Source organism: Lutra lutra, chromosome 7, assembly GCF_902655055.1.
Source record: "Lutra lutra chromosome 7, mLutLut1.2, whole genome shotgun sequence".
Lineage (NCBI taxonomy): Eukaryota > Metazoa > Chordata > Mammalia > Carnivora > Mustelidae > Lutra > Lutra lutra.
In genome coordinates, this window is record NC_062284.1 from 60,435,781 (window position 1) to 60,450,002 (window position 14,222).

Genomic DNA, 14,222 nt, shown 5'->3' on the forward strand with positions numbered 1-14,222 from the left:
CCCTGCAACTCAGCCTATGAAAAACCATCCTCACCTTTAACTCTTGCTACTCTCCAGTGGATTGATGTTCAAAACAACTCCTCCTAACTTCCTCCTTCTTTTCCGTAAAATAACATTTCTCTCCTTTGTTTGTTGAACTTGCCTCTGGTTTTGCTGTAGCTTTCTTGTCCTGGATTACAAACCTCTGCTATCCCTGAATAAACCTATGTTTTTGTTGGTAAAACAATTGGCAGTTTTTTTGTTTTTTTGGTTTTTTTTTAAGATTTATGGGGCACCTGGAGGGCTCACTGGGTTAAAGCTCCTGCCTTCAGCTCAGGTCATGATCCCAGGGTCCTGCGAGCCCTGCTTCCCCCTCTCTCTCTTCCTGCCTCTGCCTACATGTGATCTCTGTCTGTCAAATAAATAAATAAAATCTTTTTAAAAAATAAAGATTTTATTTATTTATTTGACAGAGAGAGACGAAGTAAGAGAAAGAACACAAGCAGAGGGAGTGGGAGAGGGAGAAGCGGGCTTCCCATGGAACAGGAAGCCTGATGCAGGGATGGATCCCAGGATCCTGGGGTCATGACCTGAGCCCAAGGCAGATGCTTAATGACTGAGCCACCCAGGCGCCCCTGGCAGTTTTATTTTTAAGGTTAACACCACCATGGCCCATTGATTTTTGTAATTCCACTTTAAACTTTTGAGATTTTATGCAACTTCTTATAATTTTAAAAACTGAAAATACAGGATTATGATTCCAGTTTTACCACCAACATTTCTCTCAGGTTAAAATTTCGTTTAGTGACAGGTGAATTATCTAAATGAGTCCTCCTTAAATCCTTGTCTGGATATTATATTTATTTACCTTTTAAAGATTTTATTTATTTATTTGACAGAGAGAGAGAGATCACAAGCAGGCAGAGAGAGAGAAAGAGAGAGGGAAGCAGGCTCCCTGCTGAGCAGAGAGCCCCATGCGGGGCTGGATCCTAGGACCCTGAGATCATGACCTGAGCCAAAGGCAGAGGCTTAACCTACTGAGCCACCCAGGCACCCCTATTTACCTTTTAATTGTGAGATATTTTACAAATAAGAGAGTACATTTAATGTAATGTACATTGTAAGGAATAATTTAAAGGCAACAGGTTCCTACCCCTTAGTTTAAGGAATAGAAATTTACCAATATCTCTCCTGTTCATTTCTAATGATTCAGTTCAACTGGTATCTTCTGAAAAACATGAACTATAATTGTCTTGGTGGTAAGAAAAGAGTTCTTTTAATATACTTTTCCCCTAATTTTTTCTCATTTTTCTGAGATAAGCATGTGTATCTTCAGTAGTAAGACAATATTAATTTTTGGAGAATAAAAAGTCATTTCTTTTGGGGAACCTTTTCAGACTACCACCTTGGTGGGCTTAATCTTTTAATTTTTCTTTGCTCCTGAGGCTTGGTTACCTCCACTACACTTGGTTACATGAATATCTGCTTTCTAGTCTGGCTACCCCACTAGTGTGTTCACTCTTCCAGGTTGGGGTTCATGCTCAATTCATCTCCATATTCCCTGAACTCCAGTGCAGAAGTGACCCACAGAAGCTGAATATGGAGGGAGGAAGGAAAGAAGGAATAACCAGTACCCAGGCCCCACCACCCAGACAATGCCTTCATGATGAAAAACTGACTTGTGGAAGAACAATTTCTTCTCTTCCTGCAGGGGAGGAAGATCTGCCAGATAAATGGATTGTGGCAAGAGGCGAGGCCAGATGGGCAGACCAAGCAGGGGAATTCATTTCCCTCTGGATATTAAAGATGTTATCTGGTGGGCACGTGGCTGCCAGAGCACTCAGCAGCGGGGTGGGGGATTCTGGATGGAGCTTTCTATCTTCTGTGGCATCTGCAGACCAGTTTTGCAAATGTAACAAAGCCCTGGCCATCTAAGATGGCACTGCCTTCCCATCTCCTCTTCGCCCCAGCCCAGCCTGAGAGAGGAGAGCAGCAGCCCCCAGATTCCTGCTCTCATCTCTGCTCCAAATAGGCCAACTTCATCTACCCACCTGGCTCTTCCAAGACAGGCAACATAGTCAAATGCCTTGGGATGGTGGCATTACCCCCTGTGTCTGACCACTAAGGTAGTTGACACTTAAAAAAATTGTTCTTATTGGGGCGCCTGGGTGGCTCAGTGGGTTAAAGCCTCTGCCTTCGGCTCAGGTCATGATCCCAGGGTCCTGGGATCGAGCCCCACATCTCTGCTCTGCAGGGAGCCTGCTTCCTCCTCTCTGTCTCTGCCTACTTGTGACTCTGTCTGTCAAATAAATAAATAAAATCTTTTAAAAAAAAAAGCTTCTGCCTTCAGCTCAGGCCATGAACTCAGGGTCTGGGATTGAGCCCCGAATCGGGCTCTCTGCTCAGCAGGGAACCTGCTTCCTCCTCTCTCTCTGCCTGCCTCTCTGCCTGCTTGTGATTTCTGTCAAATAAATATTTTTAAAAAAATTTTTATTAAATATTTAATAGCTACAAAAGGGTATTTATAATACAATAAGGATTGAAGACATGTATAACCCTGAGCATCCAGGTACTAGTGTGAGAAAGAGAACATCACTTTTGCCGTCTAAGACTCCAGCATGGCTGTCCCTGCCTAGTTAGTGCCTTTCACTTCTCTCAGAGGTGAACACTGCCCTAAATATTACATTTATCATTCCCTTACTCTTCTTTATAATTTTACCACATATTTTTTATTGATGTGTAATTAACCTTATGTTTTTATCCCCAAACAATGTATTATTTAGTTTCGCAAGTTGTGAGCTGTAAGTAGAATTAGTCTCTATTTTTCCACAATTTACTTGTGCACTTCGCATTTTTTATGGCTATGCAGTTTCTGTTGTATCAATCAACCAAAAACTTACTCCACTTTTTTTTTTAAAGATTTTATTTATTCATTTGAGAGACAGAGATCACAAGTAGGCAGAGTGGCAAGCAGAGGGAGAGGGAGAAGCAGGCTCTTCACTGAGCAGAGAGCCTGATGTGGGACTCGATCCTAGGACCCTGGGATCATGACCTCGGCTGCACGCAGACCCTTCACCGACCGAGCCACCCAGGTGTCCCATATGATGATCTTATACATGCATCCTGGTGAGTGAGTTTTCCTGAGGTTTATCTAGGTTGGGTTTATCTGGGTCATACCCATGCACAATTAGTTAGATGAAGCTATGTTGTTTTCCAAGGTGACTGTATCAATCGTAACACTTTCCAGTCCCAACAGTAATGTTCCCATTGTTAGACCTTTCCACCAATACTCAATGTTTACAGATTTATCTATTAATTTAGCAAATCATTATAGTAGTACCTCACTGTGGTTTAAAATGTAGTTTGAGGGGCACGTGGGTGGCTGGGTTGGTTAAGAGTCTGCCTTTGGCTCAGGTCATGATTCCAGAGCCCTGGGATCAAGCCCCACATCAGGCTCCCTGTGGCAGAGTCTGCTTCTCCCTCTCCCTCTGCTCCTCCCCACACTCATGCTCTGTCTCTCCCTCACTCTCTCTCAAATAAATAAATAAAATCTTTAAAAATATATGTATAGTTTGAGGGGCACCTGGGCAGCTCAGTTGCTTAAGCCTCAGATTCTTGGTTTCCACTCAGGTCATGATCTCTGGGTGGTGAGATCAAACCCCATATGGGCTCAGAGCTCAGCCCTAAGTCTGCTTGAGGTTCTCTCTCCCCCTCTCTAAGCTTCTCCCCCATGGCACTTGCTCTGTCTCTCTATAAAATAAATGAGTCTTGGGGCACCTGGGTGGCTCAGTGGCTTAAAGTCTCTGCCTTCGGCTCAGGTCATGATCCCAGAGTTCTGGGATCGAGCCCCACATCAGGCTCTCTGCTCGGCAGGGAGCCTGCTTCCCTCTCTCTCTCTGCCTGTCTCTCTGCCTACTTGTGATCTCTGTCTGTCAAATAAATAAATAAAATCTTTAAAAAAAATAAAAATAAATGAGTCTTTTTTTTTTTTTAAGATTTTATTTATTTGACAGACTGAGATCACAAGTAGGCAGAGAGGCAGGCAGAGAGAGGAGGAAGCAGGCTCCCTGCTGAGCAGAGAGCCGGATGCGGGGCTCGATCCCAGGACCCTGGGATCATGACCCCAGCCGAAGGCAGAGGCTTTAACCCACTGAGCCACCCAGTCCCCCCAAAATAAATGAGTCTTTAAAATAGAAAATAAAATACAGTTTGATTTGCATTTCTGGAATTTCTAGTGATATTGGACATCATGTTATCGGCTTACCGGCCATTTCCATTCCCTCTTTTGAAAGTGCCTATTCAAGTCATTTGCCCATGTTTTTGCTATTGATTTATCTTTTTCCTGTTGATTTGTAGGAGTTCTTTATATGGCCTGAGTATTAATCTTTTAACGACTCCTTCGTTAGACATGAGGATCTTCTCTCTCCAGCTAAATTGTTAGTCTTGGAGGTGGAGAATAGGCGGAGGGAGTACAGAATAGTCAAACAGACCTGAAAGAGTCCTTTAGGATTACTACTGCCTGTTTCCCTTCCAGTGCTCTCCACATCTGTCAAGCTGCTGGAGGCACAGAGCAGGCCTGTAAGGGCCCTTCCGGGACGAGAAGATTGTTCAAGGGCCAGAGAAGGTTACAGGCTATTTTTTGTTTTGTTTTTGCTTTGTTTTTTAGAGAACCAATCACAAGGCGGGAAGAGAATCTTTTGAGTTTTCAGATTTTGAAACAACGAGATGAGGGCGTGGACACACCGAGTGCACTTGCTGCCCTCTAATCGGGGGCTGGTGTCCGGGAATGTAGTTTCTTTTTGCCTCAATTGTTGCCTTGTGATTTCGCGCGCGTGCGCTGCATCTCTCCAGCTTCGCGGGAAGCTCTCCGAAGTGGGGGCCAGATTCCATCGGTTTAAATCGCTCGGGGACTGACACACAGCCAAACGCTCATGAGGTTCCTCTATAGATTTACCTATGGGAGCACAGAAATGCAAGGTTCGGCCGCTGCACTAGGAATTACAGTCAGGGAGGCGAAAAGGCGCGGTGCACACGAAGTGGTTATTCTAGCTGTAGCCACAAGCATCCCACCCCTGTTTCCGGTGCGCTGACGGAGTCCCCGGAGAATGTGTCCTGGGGGGCAGAAGTGGGGATCCACTTAGAGCTTTAGAAGCGTCCCTGGGTGGGGAGGGCTTGAGCTTCGGGAGAGTCCCGGATTCCTCCCTGCTCTGCTTTGACGGGACGGGGACCAGCAGGACTTTGGAACCTAGTGCTCAAGATGTTGCAGAAAGCGGGCGCACGGTCAACACGCAGGCTTTACAGCACGCCCTGCTGCAGCCCGCCTAGCCCGCTAGACCACCCCCCACTCCAGGCAGCGGGTGCGCGCCAACGTCCCACAGCAAAGTCCCAGAGCAAGGCCCGGAGGGCAGGAGGCGGACCGAATCGTCAAGTGCGGGGGCGCGTCACGGGTGCCCGCTCCCGATTGGCCGGCCGCGGGAGTCACGGGCTGGGCGCACTGGGATTGGCACCGCCCGAGGCCAGAGCTTGAGTAACTGGACTCTGGGCGGCAGGCGCAGTCCCGGAGCTCGAGAGGCTGGCGTCGGAGCCCAGCCCAAAGCCCTGGGTGGGAGCCCGGCCGGGACGCGCTCACCATGCCCTACGTGCTCATCAGCACCCAGATCCGCATGGTGAGTACCCGCGCCCTGCAAGTTGGGATGGAGTTGGTTGGGGTCGGGCGGGGAAAGAGGGAGCTTCCACTGCACCTTGGCGCCTCCCTCTCGGGCAGCGCCCGCCAGTGACTGGACCCGGAAGCCGCCCGGGACACGCCCCCTCGGGCCGCAGGTTGGGGACTGGGGAGCAGACTCAGCCGGGAACACGGGGATCGGGAAGTTCTGGCCGGCACGCGCTTCCAGGGCCGCGAAGGGGGTAGGGTGCGTACGTCCCCGCCGGCGGAGTGAGCTCAGGGCCCTTGAGGCTCCTGTCCTACTGCCCACCCAAGGAAGCCAAGAAGCCCTGGCCTCAGGTGTACAGCACCCACTGCCCTACAGAAAGCGACTCGTCAGGGGTTGGGGTTGGGGTTGGGTGGGGGGTGGGAGTGGAAATACTTTGGGGAAAAGAGGTTTGGAAAAGAAAACGACGCGCTAAGACACTAAAACACCTATGCCAAGGGCCTGGCCCATCCACAGCTACTAACAGCACCCTCGGGCACTTCCAGAAAACCTTTAGGAGAGAAAGAAGGGAGACAGGACCTGTGGTTAGAGGTGGGGAGACCATTCCGGAGTCAGAAGTGATGCCCCTTTCTTTGGGTACAATTTCCTCATCCAAGACTGTCCTGGTCACCGCAGGAATCCCCTTTTAACTTCAGAATGGTTCAACTGGGCAGCCCAGCCGGCACCTCCGTTCTTTCCCACTCTGTCAGCGCATGCACAGGTCCCCTGAGATAGAGACAGCAGGTGCGGATGGTGGGGTTGCCGTTGGACAGGCGAGGTCCTGGAAGTGCCCTAGAGAACCAGTTACTTGGGCAGTTAAAATGTGCACTCCTGGGCCCCTTCCCAGACCTCCCAAAATACTCTCTACGCCTGGGGCTGGGGAATTCAGTGTTCTTCAGGAGATTTAAAAAATATATATATAGGGGCGCCTGGGTGGCTCAGTGGGTTAAGCCTCTGCTTTCGGCTCAGGTCATGATCCCAGGGTCCTGGGATCGAGCCCCACATCGGGTTCTCTGCTCAGCAAGGAGCCTGCTTCCCCCTCTCTCTCTGCCTGTCTCTCTGCCTACTTGTGATCTCTCTCTGTCAAATAAATAAATAAAGTCCTTAAAAAATACACACACACACACACACACACACACACACACACACACACACATATATGTGTATATATATAATTATATATTATATATAATTATATATGACAGTTTTACTGATATATAGCATACATCTCAAAGAACACACCAATTTAAAGTGTACAATTCCTTATTTTTTAAAGCATACTCAAGAGTTGTGTAGCCATCACTATAATCAATTTTAAAACATTTCCATTCCCTTGAAAAGACACCCTGTACCCATGCCCTGTATCTTACTCTTCACTGCACCTGAGGCCCCAGCCCTAGGTAACCACTAATTACTTCCATGTCTGGCTTCTTTCACTTGTGCATTTTCAAAGTTCATCTGTATTGTAGGGGGCACGGGTACTTACCCATTCCTCTGTTTTGCTGGGTACGATCCCGCTGTGTGGCTCCATCAGTTCATCCGATTGTCAGATGACAAACACTTAGGCTGTCTCCCCCTTTTTGGGTCTTGTGAATAACGCTGCGATGAACACTCCCATACCAGTTTTTGTGTGGACTGGTTTTCGTTTGTTTTCCAGGTGATTCTGAGACACACAAACATGGGTAGTGATGCCCGGCAGGAAGTTGCCAGGAGGCGGGCAATGACCAGCTCGGCTTGGAAGGGCTAGGGACGCCTCACACTGCCTGGCTGATCACTGAGGGCTCCACCCTTTCCCAGCTCACGCTCAGCCCTCCGTGTTCCTCAGCACCCTGTCCAGCCCTGAACTGGCTCAGAGCCAGCAGGCAGGGGAGGAAGGGCAGAGAGCCCTTCTCCCTCTCCCTAGCAGCGAGCCAAGCAGCCCTTGTGGCTTGTTTTGCAGGAGGTGGGCCCTACCATGGTGGGCGATGAACACTCAGATCCAGAGCTGATGCAGTATCTGGGGGCCTCCAAGAGAAGTGCCTTGGGAAACAACTTGTAAGTAGCGGCATTCTTAAGGATCTTCTCCCTGCAGGCCCCCGAGCACTGTCCCTGTTTCCTTTACACAGCCAAGCCCAGGGACGATGCCAGTGCCCAGCCTCAGAGGTCCTGCCTGCATCATGGGGCTCTGTCCTCTGTGGGGTCAGTCCTGCCTGTGGCTTTACCGCAGCCCCCCAGCTTGCTCCGAAAGTTTTCTCACTGGCCCTCCCTTCACAAGGAAACCCCAGGACAGAGTCCAGCTGTGTAGAGGACTCCATAAGTGGGCTGCTCCTTGCTCTGCCCTTTCATCTCAGAGCTGGACCCCATTGAGACAAAGACCAGCACAGAGAGAAGAGGTTTCTCTCCGGCTGGCTGAGTAAGAAAGCTAAACTCTACAAATAGGCAGCAGGCAGCCTGGGTCCTACTTTCAGCTCGGCTGCTGCCTGGGGACTTGGCCACTTCCCCTGACGTTCTTCACACCAGCTCCACAGGCTTGGAGCTCGCGAGAAGTGCTGCAAGAATGAGTCCCAGTTCAAAGAGGGGGGAAAGGAGGCAAGCTGGCCCCAGCCCCTTGGGTCAGGGTTGGTGAGCTGAACCCAACCCCATTCCTTTACCAGGAGGCATTTGCCTCCAGATGCCCAGCGTGGGGCTTGAGCCCTTTATCTGACTGACAACACTTCACAGTCAATCAGCCCTGAAAGAAGGGACGGCCAGCATTCCCTTCCCAGGGAGCAGCACCCAGAGCCAGGAGCTATTAGGGGTCAACCTACTGCTCCAGGACCATGGGACAGGCAGGGCAGCAAGAGGGGGCAGAGCCCTGGGGGGCATCCTGGAGAGAACAGGCCATTCCTCCTGATTAGCGCAGTGGCCCCGTGCACACGGGGCTATCGTCAGACTAACGTGGGTTTGGCGATCCCAATGACATTTGGAAAGCTACCCAACCCCTCCAAGATTTCCTGTTCATAAAATGGGAGCAATCATGGTCCCTTCCTTAGGTTGTTGGGAGGAAGGAACAAGATATGCAAGCCCAGTGCTTGGCGGGGGAGGCGGCAGGGAGTGTGCACTTAGCCTGGCACTAGAAAGTACCCAGCAAGTATCCATCAGGACAAGGATTCCTGACCCAGCCTCGTCATCAGCACCTGTGCGGGGAACTGGCGCTGCATGCCCTCTGACGCTGTCCCCTCTCCCCCTTCTCTTCACAGTTATGAGTACTTTGTCAGCGATCCTCCTCGCATAGTGCTGGACAAACTGGAACGCAGGGGCTTCCGTGTGCTGAGCATGACGGGGGTGGGCCAGACGCTGGTGTGGTGCCTGCACAAGGAGTGACCCTCTCACACTGAGGAGCACAGAGAGCACCCCTTTTTTGAGTGGATGCCATGGGCCCTGATCCTGAGTCCCCATTCACTCACCGCCTGGCCCCTCTCTTCCCAAACTGTCATTTTCCTTAGCCAGGCACCACTGGGCTGTGAATGGCCTTTTCTGAAACCTGCCTCAGCCCCAGAGGATGGGGTGAGAGGGCAGGGCCCTTGCCCTGGTGCTCCCAGCTGCCCCTCCAGCTTTTTGGCCTGGCTGAGAGCCCTGGAGAAGGCCGTGTTTTGTGTGCAGGCTGAGGGGCCCGAAAGAGCCAGGCTGTCCCTGGCCGGGAACTGGGAGCCCCCAAGGAGCACAGCCCAGGACCGGGTGGGAGGGTCCTAAGTACCTGGTCCAAGCCAATAAAGGCCTGTGTCGAGTGCTTGCTCCTCTGTTCTGCGGGCCCACTGACTCTCACTGCGCGGAGCCCCTCCCTGGGGGTCGGCTCACTCCCGGGGAGGGAGAGCCAGGCCTGGGTGGAACCCTCTCGGGCAGAGTCCAGGAACAAGGGACGCGCTTGGTCGGGCCAGCACCCTACGCCTACATATGCAATAGAGGTAGATTCTTGTAAAAAAAAAAAAAAAAAAAAAAACAAGAAAAAGAAAAAAGAAAGGTTTATTGGTGACGTTCAAGAAGGGGGCTGTGGGTGAGTGGGCTGCAGTTAGAAGACTACGTGGGCTGCCCCACCTCGTCCTCCCGCTGCATCTGGGCGATCAGCTGTTGCCGCTCCGCTGCCTGGCGCATGCGCATCATGACGAGGCTCTCATAGTCCCTCTCCGACAGCACTGAGCCCTGGGGGGCAGGGGGCAACCAGGGGACGTTGGTCAGGGCAGCAGGGCGCAGCCCCACATTCCAGACGTGGAGGGCTGGCCTAGGCAGAACTAGTCCTGAGTCAGGCAGTGAGGAGGCCCCACACTTCTCAGCGGGCCCTCCTCCCCTCCATCTGGAGCAGCTATCAGCCCCCGCCCCCCAGGCCTTCCACCCACAGTCAGCCCTGCTCCATCTCGGGCTGAATCACTCCATGTGCCCGCCAGGCCAGGCCATCACCCTTCACTGCCTCCCCGCCCTATTTGACACTCCTTTCCGCCTCCTGTGGCTCCTGCTTCTCACAGGTTTCCAGTGAGGACACTCAGAGGGACAGAAATGTCCTGGGCTCTGCGAGACCACCACCCGCTCCCCGCGGTGCACAGTGCGGCTCCTGCCTGGACACGAGAGCGTGGAGCCCTGCCCTAGACCTAGCCTCTGTCAGCCCCCGCACTGGAAGGAGAGAGAAACACACATGGGGCCACTCCCGTCCTAAAAATACACACCAGGCCTGCTGGAGGACAGGGCCCGTGCCTTTTTCTTTTATGATCTTGCCAGCACAGTGCGGGGGAGTAAGGAGTGCTCTATGTCAATAATCAAAAGACTAATAAACAACCAACCCAACACGCCAGTGTTGTGGGCCCAAGAGGCAGCTCTGCCATGGAGCTCCGATCCTCCCACCCCCCTCCAACCCCACACCACCATAGGGTCTACCGCCGGAACCAAAGCACTTCTTCCATCAGTATAGCTAAAGCTGTGTGAAGCGTGAGGCCCACCTGAGCTGGCACACAGTGAGCCAGGCCAGGGGGTGTGGACACAGCCAACTGCAGAGCCTGTCCTGCGGCAGACCCAGCGAGTGCTCGCTCACTAATAAGCCGAGGGAGGTTCAGTGGTCAGTGACCTGGGGAGTATGAAGGAAGTGACCCGGGTTAAGATGCCAGACCATGGCCAACTGGTTTGAGGTTAGGGCTATACAGAACCAGGAAGTGTGACTCAGCCCAGACACCCCCCCCCCCAATTCTCTGACCGTTCCAGCCTCCTTGTCTGTCCCAGGCTGTGGCATCTCAGAGAACAGGAGCCCTCCCAGCCAGGCCCACCTACCTAACCTGGCCCAGCTGACACTTCAAGGCAGCCCTGTGTGGCTCAGCCCTTTCCACACAGGGGGGACCCCAAAGAAGGCGCAGGTGACCCAAGAGAAAGGACTGGAGCAAGGCAGGACCGGAGGCAGCAGGACATTGGCCCTCAACTGCTCCCTCCTGCCCTGAGGCTATGGGAGTAAATCCAGGAAGATGAGAAACTGCCAGACTGGGTGTCAGGCCGAGGGGAGAGCAGCTCCCCGCTTTCCAAGGTAAGGCTGCCCTGCAGAGCAAACCTCAGAGGCACCCTGGCATGCCCTGAGCCCAGCCGAGGGAGGGGCCAGCCCTTTATAGGCATGGGGCTGCTTCCCGTTAACACACCCTCTGCCTCTTCCCCCTCGTACCTGCAGGCTTGGCTAATGAGGGCCTGTCACCAGGCCCCAGGACTGAGTCACCCACACTAGTGACAGGTCTCTCTTCCTTCCCCAACAACTGTTCCACATGCCTGCCTTTCAATTAATACCCACCCTCCTGGGGCCCCTCCCTCGCAGACACTTGGGGGGCTGGAGGGGGTTAGGGCCCCGGGCAGAGAGGCTGCAGGGGGAAAAGGAAGCAAACAGTGGTGACACACAAAGCAGGGCCGCCCCCAGAGAGTCCTCAGGGGAATCCAAAGCTCCCCAGTGCCCGGGGGTGTTGGCCACAGCTGGCCCAATCCCAGCCCACAGATGCTGCAATTACCTAAGAGCATGAAACCTGGCTTCCCACCTGACTGAGTCACCTGAAAACAACAATCCCCACTGCCACGCACCGGCACAAACAGCCAAGCCACTCATCAGAGTCCGGGCGCTGCGGCGGAGAGGCCAAGTGCAGGGGACGGGAAGGCACGGCGAGCTCGGACCCACCCAGAGCAGAGGCCCCCGGGGAAGCAGCCCAGGCTGCTTCCATCATTGGCACCTCAGGTTGGGCTGCCCGCCCTCCGACTCCAGTAAGTGCTGCTTCTTCCTCCTGGGGTTTTTCCTCACCGTCCGATCAAGTAACCAGGCCAAGCCTATCCCTCTGGGAAACTCCTGTTGCCAGGAACTCCCACCTCTCGGCTCTCCCGGACAAAAGCGCCCTCGTCCCAGGACCTCTTGCTGCCGTCCAAGATGCTGGCCAAAAGTCTGTGCTTCTAGCTAGGGCTGTCCCCACCGCTCTAGCCAGTCACTGCTCCAGCAGGGACCCCATGGTGACTAGCTACTCTTGAACTGGGCTGCTTGTCTGCTGGCTCCCCTGCGTGCCATGGAGACCTGGCGGAAAGGCTCCTTCCGCAATGCCTCCTTCTTCAAGCGACTGAGCCTGGGGCGGCCACGGCGACTCCGGCGACAGGGCAGCGTGCTCAGCCAGGCGAGCACAGCTGGCGGGGACCACGAGGAGTACAGCAACCGAGAAGTCATCCGGGAGTTGCGAGGGCGGCCAGATGGCCGGCGCCTGCCTCTGTGGGGGGATGAGCAGCCCCGGGCCACCCTGCTGGCCCCGCCCAAGCCTCCCCGCCTCTACCGAGAGAGCTCCAGCTGCCCCAACATCCTGGAGCCCCCGCCGGCCTACTCGGCCACCCTGCCCTCTGCGCTCTCACTGGCGGGCACCCTCCACCACTACTCTGACAATGACCTTCTGGACACTCCCCCCTTCCAGGGGACACCTGCTCCAGACCTCAGTGATCCCTTCTTCTCCTTCAAAGTGGACCTGGGGATTTCACTTCTTGAGGAAGTTCTACAGATGCTGAAGGAGCAATTTCCGAGCGAATCTAGCTTCTGAATGGGGTGTGGGTGGGCAGAGGTGGGGTCACTGGAAGAGCCGGAAGCCTGGAAGGAGGGTACAGCTGCAGATTCAGGAGAATTAGGGATAGAAATCCAGGGTCCTGCCTGCCCTCCAGGTCCTGAAGTCCTCCACATCACCTGGGAGCGGAGGCACAGAGGCAAGCTGGAAGTGCTGTGAGGGGGCACTTGGTGGCAGGAGCCCTGAAGGCAGTTGGCCGGGCTGGGCAAGGGAGGCCACGCCTGTAACCACAGGGACAGGGCAGAGGCCAGCAGAGGGGGAGGACAGCACAAGGGGTGAGTCCGGGGGAGTGGAGGACATGCAGACTGCGCGGGTCAGACAGGTGTCCTGCACCGGCCCCTCAGAAGCCACTGTTAACAGAGAGGCATCACAGGATAGGGCGAGGCAAAATGGGTCCCCTGCACTAACTATGTGTGGCTGTTCAAATTGAAATTAAGTAAAATTAAGAATTTAGTTCCATGGCTGCACTAGCCACATTTCAAATGTTCAGCAGCCACACGTGATGAATGGCTACCACTTTGGACAGTGCTGGCTGAACATGAACATCACTGGAGAAAGCCTAGCAGGCAGCTTGGGTCTCGGCCATGGCCTGGAAGCCATGAGTGCCCGGTGCGGGTAGGGGAACAAACAGGACCTGCAGGGGAGGGGAGGGGCTGGCAAAGTAGGAAGAGAGAGGCAGGTAGAGGTGCACAGTACAACTCAGGGGGAAGGGCAAACAAATCACTTGCCAAAAAGGGACAAGACAAGCCGCCAAGGTAGCTGTCCAGAGCACGCCTGGTGCCCAAGGAAGGAGGCTATAGGGAATGGCAGCCAAAGGCACAGGCACAGACTGCAAAGGGGTGCTTGGGGCAGTTCCCAGAATTTTAGTGATGGGAACCCTTGAGAAATGTAGCAGGAACAGTGGCAGATTTCCCATTCTGCCCCAAGAGCATAGGAGAACTGGATCGGGGATGGACATGAAGCTCGTGGCTGTTACTGTGAAGCAGCTCAGCAGGTCTCCAGAATCCTCCACCAGGACTGAGGAGCTCTGCCTTGCCCAAACCCCCTGACGATGGGGGCCTGCTACCCAGGGCCGGCCCACTGGTCAAGGCCAAGGGCTATGCTACTGCCCCCGTCTCATGGCCTGGCCAGAAGACTTGCAACCAGAACTCAGATGGGCTGGCCACGTGGTTCTGACACTCCAGGCCTCTCCAAGCCTGGCAGAGGGGGAGAGGAAGCTCTGACGCACACTGCTTCCATATCCATACCAACAGCCTCCCTCTTCCCTCCTCTGGCGGACTTGCAGAGTTCAAAGGCTCCCCTCTGGATGCAGGAGAAAATGAATAAAGTTCTTTGTAACATGGCCTATGGAGTGTCCTCTGGGGCTGTGAAATGCTGGGACTTAACAGTGGGGAATGAGGTCTCTAAGGAAGGGCTCCTGCCCATTCATCTTTCTCCTCTGTCCAGGTCCTGGGCCACACTCCCAGGGAGCTTCCCGTCCTCCCAGCCAGCTGAG

At 53.6% G+C, this 14,222-nt stretch overlaps 2 protein-coding genes across 8 annotated transcripts in view; one reads left to right on the top strand and one right to left on the bottom strand.

Annotated features, from left to right (window-relative positions):
* Positions 1-4,150: 4,150 nt before the first annotated feature.
* Positions 4,151-14,222, bottom strand: part of DNAJC17 (DnaJ heat shock protein family (Hsp40) member C17) — a 44,593-nt gene continuing 34,521 nt past the window's right edge. The window contains exons 11-13 of one of the 7 annotated variants that reach the window (XR_007128857.1): positions 7,153-7,329; positions 6,207-6,458; positions 4,151-4,933 (exon numbers count right to left, since the gene is read on the bottom strand). Coding sequence is in view for 4 of the 7 variants with exons in the window: in XM_047738624.1 (XP_047594580.1) it covers positions 12,544-12,753 (210 nt within the window). In the remaining 3 variants the exon portion in view is untranslated. The other 6 variants (XR_007128858.1, XR_007128856.1, XM_047738627.1 and 3 more) reach the window with 6 other exon arrangements.
* GCHFR (GTP cyclohydrolase I feedback regulator) lies at positions 5,513-9,414 on the top strand. Its single transcript, XM_047738631.1, has 3 exons — positions 5,513-5,645; positions 7,606-7,700; positions 8,885-9,414. The coding sequence occupies exons 1-3, from the start codon at positions 5,610-5,612 to the stop codon at positions 9,006-9,008; spliced, it is 255 nt and encodes an 84-aa protein (XP_047594587.1). The 5' UTR covers positions 5,513-5,609; the 3' UTR covers positions 9,009-9,414.

Bases quoted from the DNA above. Each gene is read 5' to 3' on its own strand.
- GCHFR (XM_047738631.1), top strand. From the start codon at position 5,610: ATGCCCTACGTGCTCATCAGCACCCAGATCCGCATG. The intron at 5,646-7,605 runs GTGAGTACCCGC...CTTGTTTTGCAG, and splicing joins TCAGCACCCAGATCCGCATG to GAGGTGGGCCCTACCATGGT. The intron at 7,701-8,884 runs GTAAGTAGCGGC...TTCTCTTCACAG, and splicing joins AGTGCCTTGGGAAACAACTT to TTATGAGTACTTTGTCAGCG.